A 14,879-nucleotide genomic window follows, 5' to 3' on the forward strand; every position below is an offset into this window, starting at 1 on the left:
GGATGCGGAAGGACTTAGGTTCGAGACCTCGAGATCGCCAGCTTGAGCGCAGGCTCATCTAGTTTGAGCAAAAAAGCTCACCGAATTGGACCCAAGGTCACTGGCTCAAGCAATGGGTTACTCAGTCTGCTGAAGGCCCATGGTCAAGGCACATCTCTCTCCGTTCCTGTCTGTCTGTCCCCTGTCTATCCCTCTCTCTGACTCACTCTCTGTCTCTGTAAAAATAAATAAATAAAAATTTTAAAAAAATGTTTAGAAACTTCCTTTAAAAAAAAAAAAAGGTGACACAACTAGGAACTGATCCTTCTCTTCTCTCTCCCCTCCTCTCCCACCCCCGTTGCACACATTCAAACACAAAACAAAACAAAAGCAAAGCAAAGCAAAGCAAAGCCTGACCAGGCGGTGGCGCAGTGGATAGAGCATTGGACTGGGACACGGAGGACCCAGGTTCGAGATCCCAAGGTCACCGGCTTGAGCGCAGGCTCAGCTGGTTTGAGCAAGGGGTCACTTGGCCTGCTGTGGTCCCCGGGTCAGGACACATATGAGAAAGCAAGCAATGAACAACTAAGGTGCTGCAGCAAAGAACTGGTGCTTCTCATTCTCTCCCTTCCTGTCTGTCCCTATCTGTCCCTCTCTGTCTCTCTCTCTGTCACAAAAAAAAACAACAAAAAAACTTAATCATATCCCAAAATCTTTTAAAGAGCCTAGAAGCATGTCAACTACAGAGTAATAAACAGGTACTAAACTGAAATCACTTACTTAGAAATGTTCTGGGCCTTCTCGATAAATTTCATCACCTAAAATAAAAAGATATCAATCAATGAACAACTAAGGAACCACAATGAAGAATTGATGTTTCTCATCTCTCTCCCTTCCTGTCTGTCTGTCCCTATTTGTCCCTCTTTCTGACACTCTCTTGTCTTTCCCACAAGGAATAAATAAATAAATGAAATGAAAAGATATCAATTACAATAGGATCCAATTCCAGCATAAAATCACAGGGCCCTCTCCCTGTGGCCTGCTTCATTGGTACCATCAACTACTGAATCTGTGTTCTCAGTCTTAGGATACCAACTGACATACTCACTGAACCAAAGAAACACAGCCACATTAGCAGCACTGCAATACCCTGGAGAACAGTGTCTGAGATGCAGAAGACCTAATGTCACTATCAAGTCACTTCTCCTGATACCTCAGCCAAATGTTAATAGCCTGTCTCATGGAGTGACATTAGGTCAAAAAAACTGATTACAAAGCACTCTCAAAACACTCTCACAGAAGGTGTCAGAGAAAACTGTGTCACAAGTTAAAAGGCCCATTATTTGTCCATTCCACGGCTGCTAGCCCATCTCACTCCTGTCCCTGTACTCCATCCTCACGGTAAGACTACAAACTAGTAACAGATCAAGAAATGAGCCCGCATCTCCTAGATTTTTGTTTTATTGACTGTCACAAATATTAAATGTGAAGTGTTCATGAAACTGAACATCCTCTCATAACCTATTTCTCCACCAAAATGTCTACTTATTTTCTATATTTACATCCAGGTTAATTGCTATTCTTTCCCAATGTCACCAAGCTAAGGCATTTAAGAGTCACAGGTTTTTACAAAGTCATGCCTATATATGTAAAAACAGACAGACATACCTGATCGAATCTGGTAGCAAAGAGATTGAGCGAGGTCACAATACCCCCATTGGGCCCAAGTCCATATCTGGACACTTAATTGAGGATTTAAATTGCTTGCGGATATATTCAGATGATCAAGTTCATAACTATGTTATCATTCACAAGAACAATATAACATTAGTAGACTATTAATGGATTCTGGCAAGTTAATACTTGTTTCACACAGCCTTAACTTCATAGAAAACATTCATCATCAAGGTTGTCTTCATTTATTTGTTTTAGGGATAGCCAGGCAAAATAAGGAAACTGAAGGGATCAATACATAATAGATGCATCAGACAGGAACAGCCTGCTGACATTAGCTGTTAAAATCATCTATATAACACTCCTTGCTCTGATCCTCACCAATTAAGCAACCTACTGATTATAATTAGTCCTCCTACCTAGATCTACCTACAGGGAAAATAAACATTTCACACATTAATGTACTAAGCCTTGATCCTTTTCAACCTACTCATTTCCGGGTTTTCCAGTTTGAGTAGGTGGTGACCAATGGATGTAGCCCCCAAGGAAGACTACTTTCTGGTGCCCAGGCAATCTACCAGCTAGCCTCTCATTATCTATGCTAATGACACTGCTCACAAAAATTAGGGAATCAGGGAACGTGCAGATACTCCAATACTTTCAGCCTTTTATGTAGTGTATTTTCACCAATGAAATAAAAGATGGTTTTGCATCTCACTTGCATAATTGAACAACTTTCTTTCACTGGTCCGTTGCTTTTCTGATGTTCTTGTTTAATAAAAATAAAAAAATCAAGTGCTTCTTTTTTTCTGTTGCTTCATATTCATTTTGAAATATCCTAATTTTTGTGAGCAGCATAGAACAGCCAGTAGTCTAGGAAGATAGTAAGAAAGTTGAAATCATAAGCTCAAAGAGTATTTCTAATCACCTATAATATATATTCCCATATTCATCTTTCATTCTTCTTCTTTTTTTTTTTTTTAATTTTGTTTGGGATTTTTTGGGTATTTTTCCAAAGTTGGAAACGGGGAGGCAGACAGACTCCCGCATTCGCCCGACCGGGATCCACCCGGCATGCCCACCAGGGGGCGATGCTCTGCCCATCTGGGACGTTGCTCTGTTGCAACCAGAGCCACTCTAGCACCTGAGGCAGAGGCCATGGAGCCATCCTCAGCGCTTGGGCCATCTTTGCTCCAATGGAGCCTTGGCTGCGGGAGGGGAAGAGAGAGACAGAGAGGAAGGAGAGGGGGAGGGGTGGAGAAGCAGATGGGCGCTTCTCCTGTGTGCCCTGGCCGGGAATCGAACCCGGGACTCCTGCACGCCAGGCCGACACTCTACCACTGAGCCAACTGGCCAGGGCTCTTTCATTCTTCTAATAAAATGACTTTGAAGCAATCAAATGTTCTTGATAGCATATTTCACAAAGAAATGCAAAAATACTCTTTCAAAGTCCCAAAATACATAGACGAGTAAGAGATGAGTCACCACCAAAGTAAAAAAGGATACTGTTTCATGACTTCTTTATACTTCACAGTGTCACGAATATCTGAAGAGGAGAGGGAGGAGAGAATTAGAATTTAACATGTAAAAAAAATATCACTTGAGGCCCTCCACCAATAATATCCTAAGCCAAAATATCTCTCAAGCCTGCCCAGGCAGTGGCGCAGTGGATAGAGCATTGGACTGGGATGCAGAGGACCCAGGTTCAAGACCCCAAGGTTGCCAGCTTGAGCACGGGCTCATCTGGTTTGAGCAAGGCTCACCAGTTAAAACCCAAGGTCGCTGGCTCGAGCAAGGGGTCACTCAGTCTGCTGTAGCCCCTGGTCAAGGCACATATGAGAAAGCAATCAATGAACAACTAAGGAACCGCAACAAAGAATTGATGTTTCTCATCTCTCTCCCCTCCTGTCTGTCTGTCCCTATCTGTCCCTCTCTCTGACTCTCTGTCTCTGCCACACAGAAAAAAGAAAAGATCTCTCAAGTCATTTCTGCTTCCTCTGAGGAAAAAAAAATAAGTCTCTCTCTTGCCGTGAGTTATTTTCAAATTTGTTTTCTAAATGTTTTAAAATTTTGTATTTATTAATTGTAGAGAGAGAGAAAGGGAGAGAGAGAGATACAGGGGCATCATTCTGCTTCTATATGTGCCCTGACTGGGGATCCAACCAGCAACCTTGGTGCTTCAGGACAGTGTTCTACCTGGCTAGGGCTGTTTTCTAAATTTTTAAGCCAAGATCACTAAATTATGATAGAAAAAGAAGCAAGATTGTGAGGAAAAGAACAGAAAGACAAAAGGTGCTCTGTACTCTTTATACCAGCAAGAAACTGAAACTAGCCTTTTAGGATTCTCTTGTCATCATCCTCTTCTACCAAATTCCCCAGCTTCACCATGGTTTCTGTCCTTACAAAGGATAACTGTAGGCCCTGGCTGGTTGGCTCAGCGGTAGAGCGTTGGCCTGGCGTGCAGGAGTCCCGGGTTCGATTCCCGGCCAGGGCACACAGGAGAAGCGCCCATTTGCTTCTCCACCCCTCCCCCTCTCCTTCCTCTCTGTCTCCCTCTTCCCCTCCCGCAGTGGAGGCTCCATTGGAGCAAAGATGGCCTGGGCGCTGGGGATGGCTCTGCGGCCTCTGCCTCAGGCACTAGAGTGGCTCTGGATGCAACAGAGCAACGCCCCAGATGGGCAGAACATCGCCCCCTGGTGGGCGTGCCGGGTAGATCTGGGTAGGGCGCATGCGGGAGTCTGTCTGACTGCCTCCCCATTTCCAGCTTCGGAAAAATGAAAAAAAAAAAAGGATAACTGTAGCCCATGATGAATGTTAGGCTAAGAGCTCTCAGGTTATAGTAGAGATGGTCTGAGACAATGAGAAGAGTTTTAAGCAATTTAAATACCTTGTCAGTAACCATATGCAGAGAAAAAGGAAGCTAAATCAAGAAAGGTTTACAGTATTTCTTACTAACTGCCTACTGGTAACAAAGGTGAGGCAGACATGGTTTTTAAAAAGGAATTAATCTGTCTAGTAATATCTAATTAAACATATCTACAAGTTAGTCTGTAAATCTACCCCATCAACTATTAGAATTCCATCCTTTCAGTGAGAGAATGGGTGATTTGTTTTCACAAACTCTTCCCAAAACGATCTCTGCTTCTTAATACAGAGCCTTCCTTTATTAGTTTGTTTGGGTTATAACCATCTTAACAGGATTAAAAAGAAAAGGAAAGGATTAGCACACAGTGAGCCTAGATTAGGAGATCCTATCAAGAATCATGACACCTGACCAGGCGGTTGCGCAGTGGATAGACTGGGATGCGGAAGACCCAGGTTCGAGACCCCATGGTCGCCAGCTTGAGCACGGGTTCATCTGGTTTGAGCAAAAGCTCACCAGCTTGGACCCAAGGTCGCTGGCTCAAGCAAGGGGTTGCTCAGCCTGCTGAAGGCCCGCAGTCAAGGCACATATGAAAAAGCAATCAATGAACAACTAAGGTCTCACAACGAAAAACTGGTAATTGATGCTTCTCATCTCTCTCCGTCCCTGTCTATCCCTCTCTCTGACTCTCTCTCTGTCCCTGTAAAAAAAAAAAAAGAGAGAGAGAAAAGAATCATGACACTGGATCACATCTATTTCTATCATTTTATAATTACAGATTCTGCTTATGATAACTGGGAACTTCTCCCCAAAACAATACCCATATGCATACATATACATATTTTCCCATATAATTCTTGGAGTGGAAGCAAGTATCCTACAAATCATTAAGTGAACTATCTATCACACAAGAACTCTTGTACTCTAAATTTTGAGAAAAGAAACTAAATATATATCCTTTTTATATATAAAAGGAACCTGCTAATGGGTTTATGGCCTAGAAGTGAGAGGACTGACTTTCTGTCCCTTCATTTTCCCAAATAACAATAGCCTGACACCCTAGTGCCAGAAAGGAGAAATGAGAGTAGTAAGGAAACAAATTAAGCAAAAAGAGTAAGTAATTTTAGACAAGGGAAAGGAGTAATGCCGTGGCTAGTTGGCTCAGTGGTAGAGTATCGGCCCGGCTTGTGGATGTCATGAGTTTGATTCCCAGTCAGGGCACACAGTAGAAGTGACCATCTGCTTCACCATCCCTCCTCCTCTTCCCCCCCTTTCTATCTTCACCTCCCGCAGCCATGGCTCAGTTGGAGCAAGTTGGCCCTGGGGTGGTGAGGATGGCTCCATCGCCTCACCTCAGGTGCTAAAATAGTCAGTTGCTGAGCAATGGAGCAACAGCCCCAGATGGGCAGAGTATTACCCCATAGGGGGCTTGCCAGGTGAATCCTGGTCAGGGCACATATAGGAGTCTGCCTCTGTTTCCCCGCTTCTCACTTAAGAAAAATAAAGGAAAAAAAATTTTAAAAAGAAATAAACAAAGAGTAAATATAAACAAGGCAAAAGCCTGTTTAAGGATTCGAAAATTCAGTGAAAATGATAGTAGATAGTTTAGAAAAAATGAAAGCATTGAAACTGGCAGGCAGGAGGCTTTACAATTCTAAGGCATTTTACACTGAACTGGAACAGTTTACTCACCAATATTGGCAGGAAAGGGAACTTCGTGCACAGCCGGGTCCAGATTGATTACATAAGGTGGAGAGCCTTGGCTATGCAGGTGTCCAGTGAGTCTCTGTGGAGATAATGGGGTGCAGGACAGAGTGAGGGGAAAAAGAATATTTCCCTCCATCTGAAATATTCACCTCCCACTTTCAGCTGAAATGCAACCTTTTTTTTTTTTTGAAGCAAGACAGAGACAAACAGACCCACAGACAGACAGGAACAGAGAGAGATGAAAAGGATCAGCTCCTAGTTGTGGCATTTTAGTTGTTCATTGATTGATTCTCACACCTGCCTTGAAGAAGCAGAGGGCAGCTACAGCCAAGCCAGTGATCCCTTGCACAAGTCAGTGACTCTTGGGCTCAAGCCAGCAACCATGGAATCATGTTGACAATCCCACGCTCAAGCTGGCAACCCTGTGTTCAAGCTGGTGAGCCTCCACTCAAGCCAGCAACCTTGGGGTTTTGAATCTGGGACCTCAGCATCCCGGGCTGACACGCTATCCACTGCGCCACCACCAGTCATGCAAAATTCAACCTTTCTTTATTACCCATTTATAAGGTGACCAATCGTCCTCCTTTAGAGAGGACAGTCCTTCTTTTGTAAGTTCTGTCCTCCCTCGAAAAGTGTCCTCCTACATGTCCTACTTTTTGATATTGAAAGACTACTCTGTAAATGTCAGTATTCGATTGATACTGAATCGATCCATGGCGTGTGATGTGACGTATTTGTATTTGACATGACGATTTGTCAAGGATCAGTACAGCGTGGCGGGACGTGATTATGAGACGCATGTGCTCCGCACGGGAGACCTTAAGATAGCGCATGATATATCAAGCCCACAGATTGCTTTGTGAGCTTCTTACTGAAACACGACATGGCACATACAACATTGTAGACTCACGATTATTTCTTTCTCGGTAAATATTCAATCATAGACAGGTAAGCACAATTCACGTTTTATTAATTCATTATCTATTTAATAATTTCCAAATATGTATAATTTTACTTACAAGTATTTTCTCAAAACTTGAGTTTTATTTTTTATTTTTATTTATTTATTTATTTATTTGTATTTTTCCGAAGCTGGAAACGGGGAGAGACAGTAAGACAGACTCCTGCATGAGCCCGACCGGGATCCACCGGGCACTCCCACCAGGGGGTGATGCTCTGCCCACCAGGGGGCGATGCTCTGCCCCTCCGGGGCGTCGCTCTATTGTGACCAGAGCCACTCTAGCGCCTGGGGCAGAGGCCAAGGAGCCATCCCCAGCGCCCGGGCCATCTTTGCTCCAATGGAGCCTCGCTGCGGGAGGGGAAGAGAGAGACAGAGGAAGGAGAGGGGGTGGAGAAACAGATGGGCGCTTCTCCTGTGTGCCCTGGCCGGGAATCGAACCCGGGACCCCTTGCACGCCAGGCCGACGCTCTACCACTGAGCCAACCGGCCAGGGCCTTTATCTTATTTTTAATACAGGGACAGAGATAGAGTCAGAGAGAGGAATAGATAGGGACAGACAGGAACGGAGAGAGATGAGAAGCATCAATCATCAGTTTTTCGTTTTGACACCTTAGCTGTTCATTGACTGCTTTCTCATATGTGCCTTTACTGCAGGCCTTCAGCAGACCGAGTAACTCCTTGCTCGAGCCAGCGACCTTGGGTCCAAGCTGGTGAGCTTTTGCTCAAACCAGATGAACCCATGCTCAAGCTGGCGACCTCGGGGTCTTGAACCTGGGTACTCAGCATCCCAGTTTGATGCTCTATCCACTGCGCCACCGCCTGGTCAGGCTTGAAATCGAGTTTTAAAGTGTAAATCTAACCTCAATCTGTATCTATTCATAACGCATTTTGACTAAATAGTTGCATAAAAGATGGTTTTTTAAAATTCGAAAATGATAAGTACACCCGAATTTCACTTCAAATTAGTGGTTTTATTTGATATTTAGTTTTACTAAATGAGTACCTTTTTCTTACAATTATTATTAAAAATTAATAGGTATGTAAGCATAATTACAATGTAAAATATTACAAATGTTTTATGCATTTATCATATTATAGTGTATTATTGTTGCAATGAATAAAATGTTTCTTTTATTTACGATACTGTTTTCTTCAATTTATTTTTGTCCTTTTCATTGTAAAAAAGTTGGCACCTTACCATTTAACAGAGCCTCCCCTACTCTCCCTATCACTTATTTACTTGTTTTGTGTGTGTGAGTGGGGTTTTCTATCACCTCCAATGTAATAGTAGTTCCATAAATGCAGGAACTTTGTCAACCTCATTTTCACTGTATCCCCAGTGCCTCTGTTTGAGTCAAACTGATAACAGTTACCAGGCAGCAAGATCTTAAATGCTCCAGAGAATGAGTTTTGCAGTTTCTTTTTCTTTTCTTTTTTTTAAATTTTATTTATTCATTTTAGAGAGGAGAGGGAAAGGGAGAGAAAGACAGAGAGAGATGGTGGGGAGGAGCTGGAAGCATCAACTCCCATATGTGCCTTGACCAGGCAAGCCCAGGGTTTTGAACCGGCGACCTCAGCATTTCCAGGGCGATGCTTTATCCACTGCGCCACCACAGGTCAGGCTGCAGTTTCTTTTATGCATTGGGAATTAAGGAGGAAATGTAAAGAAAAATGTATGAAGTGATAGAATGAAAGGGGCAGCGACTGGATTACAGAATAGTTAATAAGATTTTATGCTCTCTTGCCCTGGCCAGTTAACTCAGTGGATAGAGCGTCAGCCCCACCTGCAGACATCCGTGTTTGATCTCCAGTCAGGGCACACATGAGAAGCAACCATCTGCTTCCTCTTTCCCTCCTTCTCCCCTTCTCTCTTTCTCATCCCCTCTCACAGCCAGTGGCTCCATTCATTTGAGCGCTGGCCGTGGCACTAAGGATAGCTTGGTTGGTGCTAGCCTCAGCCTCAGGCACTAAAAATCACTTGGTACTCGCGCATTGGCACCAGGCAGAGGTTGCTGATGGATCCCCCTCTTGACGCATGCAGCAGTCTGTTTTTCTTTTTCTTTCTTTTTTTTTTTTTTTTACAGAGACAGAGAGAGTCAGATAGGGACAGACAGACAAGAACGGAGAGAGATGTGAAGCATCAATTATTATCAGTTTTTTGTTGTGACATTTTAGTTGTTCATTGATTGCTTTCTCATATGTGCCTTGACAGTGGGCCTTCAGCAGACCAGGTAACCCCTTGCTTGAGCCAGCGACCTTGGGTCCAAGCTGGTGAACCTTGCTCAGACCAGATGAGCCCGTGCTCAAGCTGGCAAGCTCGGGGTCTCGAACCTGGGTCCTCTGCATCCCAGTCCAATGCTCTATCCACTGCGCCAACGCCTGGTCAGGCAGCAGTCTGTTTTTCAATCTCCCCTCCTTTCACTTAAAAAAAAATCATGTGCTTTCTTGAAAAAGAGGCTTTTCAAAGGTGTGTTAACTTAGATACACACACACACACACAAAAAAAATGAACAGGCCTTGCTTAGAACAAGTATAAACCTTTTACTAATGACGTTATATTCCTGGGGTGGGAAAACCTACCAACACCTGTCCAGTTAATAATTTATGATCCAATCGCCATATGAGGTTACTCTCCTTAGACTTATTACAGCACCCCTTTTTGGACCACACCTAAATATGACCAGCTTACATGAACTACGTTAATTCTTTGTCTACATCAAAAGCCTGCGTGTTGCCTGACCAGGCGGTGGCGCTGTGGATAGAGCGTCGGACTGGGATGCAGAGGACCCCGGATCGAGACCCCGAGGTCGCCAGCTTGAGCCCAAGGTTACTGGCTCGAGCAAGGGGTTACTCGGGATGCTGAAGGCCCACCCACAGTCAAGGTACATATGAGAAAGCAATCAATGAACAACTAAGGTGTTGCAATGCGCAATGAAAAACTGATTGATGCTTCTCATCTCTCTCCGTTTCTGTCCCTGTCTATCCTTCTCTCTGTCTCTGTAAAAAAAAAAAAAAAAAGCCTGTATGGCCTGACCAGGCAGTGGAGCAGTGGATAAAGCCTCAGACTGGAATGCAGAGGACCCAGGTTCGAAACGAGGTCACTGACTTGAGCACCGGCTCACCAGCTTGATCAAGGGGTCACTGGCTTGAGACTGGAATCAAAAACATGACCCCCAGCCCTGGCCGGTTGGTTCAGTGGTAGAGCGTCAGCCTGGCGTGCAGGAGTCCCGGGTTCGATTCCCACCTAGGGCACACAGGAGAAGCGCCATCTGCTTCTCCGCCCCTCCCCCTCTCCTTCCTCTCTGTCTCTCTCTTCCCCTCCCACAGCGAGGCTCCATTGGAGCAGGGATGGCCCGGGCGCTGGGGGTGGCTCCTTGGCCTCTGCCCCAGGCGCTGGAGTGGCTCTGGTCGCGACAGAGCGACGCCCCCTGGTGGGCGTGCCGGGTGGATCCCGGTGGGGCGCAAGCGGGAGTCTGTCTGTCTCTACCCGTTTCCAGCTTCAAAAAAAAAAATAAATAAATAATAAAATAAAATAAAATAAAAAAAACACAAAAAACATGACCCCATGGTCGCTGGCTTGAGTAAAGGGTCACCCGCTCTGCTGTACCCCCTACCCCGTAAGGCACATATGAGAAAGCAATCAATGAACAACTAAGGTGCCCAAACGAAGAACTGATGTTTTCTCATCAGTTTTCCTTCTTGTTTGTCCCTATCTGTCCCTCTCTGTCTCTTTCACACACACACACGCGCGCGCGCGCGCCTGTGTGATAGCACTGCATTAATCGCCAGTAACTATCTTAGGCTTCTACCTTCAAGAAGTCGGCAATTTTATCGGTAGGACAACTCCAGTACAACTTGGTAAGATGTACGAAGTATGCACTAAGGGTGCGCAAAAGGGACCTTTATAATTAACTCACGCTTGGGTCCAAGATTTTGCCAGTGAGGAACGTGAGTTGCTTGTGGGCAAGTCCCCTAAAGCCACGCGCCGGCCCCTTCCAATTCTGCAGAAAGACCTCCCTCCCGTTCTCCCCGGCCCTCTACAACCTTTTGTGCACACCTACTACGCCCGCGCCATGCACATCACCTGTACAAAGGTGGTTTTCCCAGATCCCGCCATTCCCAACACCAACAGACACACTGGGGACTGAATACCCCCGGAGGCCTGGGACTCCGCTGCAGCCGCGGCCGCCGCCATCTTCCTCCTGGCTCCGCCCACTCTACCATAGAGACGCCAAGTGGCTACAGAGACTTCCGTAATCCCCGGAGCTGTAAAAGAATGGAACTGGCTCGAACGGGCTCGCGAAGTGAATACTGAAGGGATACCAAAGCATCTTCCAGTCCCGATCTGGCTCAGGAACCAACTAGGGAATATGCCGGGGGAGTGGAGGCGCTGGGAAGGCCGGAGGGGGCCAGAAAGAAAGTAGCTCCGTCGCAAGGCTGGGCCTGGGAAGGACAAAGGTCAAGTATCCAGGAGAACCAGCCGAGATGCAATCCCGAGGTCAGCGCTCCCAAGATAAGAAAGAGTACGTTTCACGTTTGGTTCCCAAGGAGCAAGGACCAGAGCCGCTAGAGAACCGACTGCTGGGCTTAACCGGTTAAGATTAAGCTGATCAGGGCTCGACCAGCCAGGAATGGAGTGCCAGCAGGACTGGAGTGGAGTGCGACCCTTGCGGTTGCTGGGCAGTGCAGAGACCCGTTGAGCCCCAAACCGAGAAATTGCGAAAACTTTACGCACGGGGACACTATTGCCGCGTGTCGCAGGCCCCTGACACTAGTTCCTTGTCAATCACTCTCGGTGAACTACACCAAGACCTGGGGGACGAACGCTAGAATTCCGGGAGCAAGTAGATACTGAAGGGGCGTCTTGGAAACCGAAAAGGCGGTGAGAGACGGAGAAATGTTCTCCTGCGCTTGCTCTTCGTTGCTGTTCACGAAATCGTAGATAAATCTGGGTTTCGTACCCAGGCTCTGCCACTTGCTAGCAGTGTAAATGGTAGCCAAGTCACTTAAATTCTCTGAACCTTTCTCCTCTTTAAAATTGAGATAATACTTAATAGGGTGGTGGTGAATGCATTCTGTAAATTGTAAACTACACTTCCTCATCTTTACCCCTAGCTATATCCCCAGTGCCTCAGTGTGAGTTACACTGTAAGTACTCAAAAATATTTTCTTGTGTGTATTAAAGTACAATTGTGCATCCCCTTCCCCCAAATTTTAATTAAGAACTGATGGGGAAATGTTTCTTTTTTTTTTTCCAGGTTTGCTGAGGACTCCAGGAGTACCATTCCCAATATGGTATCTTAGTTTTGTAAGTAATTTTTTGAAGCCAGGAGAGCCAGAAAAAGGCAGCCATAGGGCTTTAAAAAAAACAGTGAAGCCTGACCTGTGGTGGTGCAGTGGATAAAGCGTTGACCTGGAAATGCTGAGGTCCCCGGTTCAAAACCCTGGGCTTGCCTGGTCAAGGCACATATGGGAGTTGATGCTTCCAGCTCCTCCCCCCTTCTCTCTCTCCCTCTCTCTGTCCTCTCTAAAAAAAATGAATAAAAAAAATAAATAAAAAATAAAAATAAAAAAATAAAATAAAAAGGGAAAATGAAGCTGAACAAGCAAATAAAAGAAACTAAAATCTAGCAAAACTACTAATGGAGGAAACTGGGCAGCTAATCAGTGAAAAGTTACATGTTCAGGTTGAAAATAAATTATTGCTGGAATAATAAATAAAAAAATAAAAATAAAAAAATTTATTGCTGGAATACCTGACCAACAAAACTGAGGAGTACAGAAGGCAACTTGAGCTGTAAAACAACTCGTACAAGAAAGTTGGGAGAACCCTTAGCCCTGGCCAGTTAACGCAGCGGTAGAGCGTCAGCCCAGTGTAGAAGTCCCCAGCAGGGCACACAGGAGAAGCAACGATCTGCTTCTCCACCCTTCCTCGCTCTCCCCCCGACCCACTCCGCAGCCATGGCTCAAGCTGTTTGAGTGAGTTGGTGCCTGGCGCTGAGAATGGCCCCATGGCCTCCGCCTCAGCCACTAAAATGGCTCCGTTGCGAGCAATGGAGCATGGCCCCCTAGTGGGCTTGCCTGGTGGGTCCCGGTTGGGGCACATGTGGGAGTCTCCGTCTCAGCCTCTGCCTCCTCGACTCTCACGTTAAAAAAAAAAAAAAAAAGGCCCAGGCCGGTTGGCTCAGCAGTAGAGCGTTGGCCGGGCGTGCAGGAGTCCCGGGTTCTATTCCCGGCCAGGGCACACAGGAGAGGAGCCCATCTGCTTCTCCACCCCTCTCCCTCTCCTTCCACTCTGTTTCTCTCTTCCCCTCCCGCAGTGATGGCCCGGGCACTGGGGATGGCTCTGGCCTCTGCCTTAGGCGCTAGAATGGCTCTGGATGCAACAGAGTGACGCCCCAGAGGGGCAGAGCATCGCCCCCTGGTGGGCATGCCGGGTGGATCTCGGTCGGGCGCATGCGGGAGTCTGTCTGACTGCCTCCCCGTTTCCAGCTTTGGAAAAATTAAAAAAAAAAAATTAAAAAAAAAAATGGGGAGGTTGAACAAAGGAGACAAGAATTAGCCTACAAATATTTGAAGCAGCAGTTGCAGACATTTCGCTATTAAAGGAGACACAGGAGAGAGAAATCCAGACATTGTAAGAGGAGAAAAAGAAAGCCCAAGATGAGACAGATACAAAGAACAGGAAATCCAGACCTGGTTCCTTCAAGATAATCTGGAGAAACAAGTGAGCGAGCCAGACATAAGGCTGTTGGGAAAGAGAAAAATAAAGGAGGTTAAAAGGCCCAGACCTTGGAGGTTGTAGCAGAGAAACATACTTCTGAGTTTTATTGTGGCATCTGGCAGAGAACCAGCAGTTACTGACGGAATTACAGCAATCTTAGCAATGCCAGGAGTTGCAGGCTACTCAAAGCTGGTTAAAAAATTAGAAGCAGTAGCTGCAGCAAGAACAAAGGTGTATGCACTCTTTAATCCAAGGGAGGCAACTACTACAACAGGGTGCTCCAAAGACTACAAGAACCCTTTCCTTCCCTGGGCACCATTATTAATCCACAGTAATTCCTAAAATATCACTGATTAAATAAGGACTGGAGCAAGTATTCCCTGACGTTGCATAAACCTAGTTAGGAAGGCTTTGGGGTCTCATTGCTACAGTAAAATATCCATCAAGATGTGTTAGTGTGAAAGATTACGTGCTTTTTCTTCCAGCCATACTGCTAGATATTTGGGTGACCAGCTTCCCTTAATTAGGTTTTTCTTTAATTACAGGTAGCTCTTGTTAATAAATAGGATGGTACTCAAACCTCCAGGTAACCTAACACCACTTGCTAGACACTCCTACATTAAACCAGGTGGAGAAAACTACCTTGAGGAAGTGAAAGAATAGTTGTGTGATTTATTTCATCTAGCTGAGTCAGATTTCTTTAACAACTTCAATTTTTTTTTTTTTTTTTTTTTTTTACAGGGACAGTGAGAGAGTCAGATAGAGGGATAGATATAGACAGACAGACAGGAACGGAGAGAGATGAGAAGCATCAATCATCAGTTTTTCGTTGCAACATCGTAGTTGTTTATTGATTGCTTTCTAGTATGTGCCATGACCGCGGGCCTTCAGCAGACTGAGTAACCCCCCACTCGAGCCAGTGACCTTTAGGTCCATGCTAGTGAGCTTTTTGCTCAAGCCAGATGAGCCCG

General features: G+C 45.5%; 2 protein-coding genes across 3 annotated transcripts in view; one reads left to right on the top strand and one right to left on the bottom strand.

Annotated features, from left to right (window-relative positions):
* GPN1 (GPN-loop GTPase 1) overlaps positions 1 to 11,394 on the bottom strand; it is a 27,324-nt gene extending 15,930 nt beyond the window's left edge. For both annotated transcript variants that reach the window (XR_010750459.1, XM_066378640.1), the window contains exons 1-5: positions 11,269 to 11,394; positions 6,209 to 6,302; positions 3,160 to 3,199; positions 1,648 to 1,714; positions 760 to 797 (exon numbers count right to left, since the gene is read on the bottom strand). Coding sequence is in view for 1 of the 2 variants with exons in the window: in XM_066378640.1 (XP_066234737.1) it covers positions 760 to 797; positions 1,648 to 1,714; positions 3,160 to 3,199; positions 6,209 to 6,302; positions 11,269 to 11,379 (350 nt within the window). In the remaining variant the exon portion in view is untranslated. The remainder of the gene's footprint in view (positions 1 to 759; positions 798 to 1,647; positions 1,715 to 3,159; positions 3,200 to 6,208; positions 6,303 to 11,268) is intronic.
* A 275-nt stretch (positions 11,395 to 11,669) lies between these two features.
* On the top strand, positions 11,670 to 14,605 carry CCDC121 (coiled-coil domain containing 121). Its single transcript, XM_066372731.1, is given in 8 exon segments — positions 11,670 to 11,682; positions 11,791 to 12,009; positions 12,813 to 12,888; positions 13,257 to 13,362; positions 13,733 to 13,862; positions 13,865 to 13,960; positions 13,963 to 14,022; positions 14,025 to 14,605. Coding segments are annotated over 8 exon segments (909 nt in total). The 3' UTR covers positions 14,234 to 14,605.
* Positions 14,606 to 14,879: the final 274 nt, after the last annotated feature.

The sequence above is a fragment of the Saccopteryx leptura genome, chromosome 3 (genome assembly GCF_036850995.1).
Source record: "Saccopteryx leptura isolate mSacLep1 chromosome 3, mSacLep1_pri_phased_curated, whole genome shotgun sequence".
Classification (NCBI taxonomy): Eukaryota; Metazoa; Chordata; class Mammalia; order Chiroptera; family Emballonuridae; genus Saccopteryx; species Saccopteryx leptura.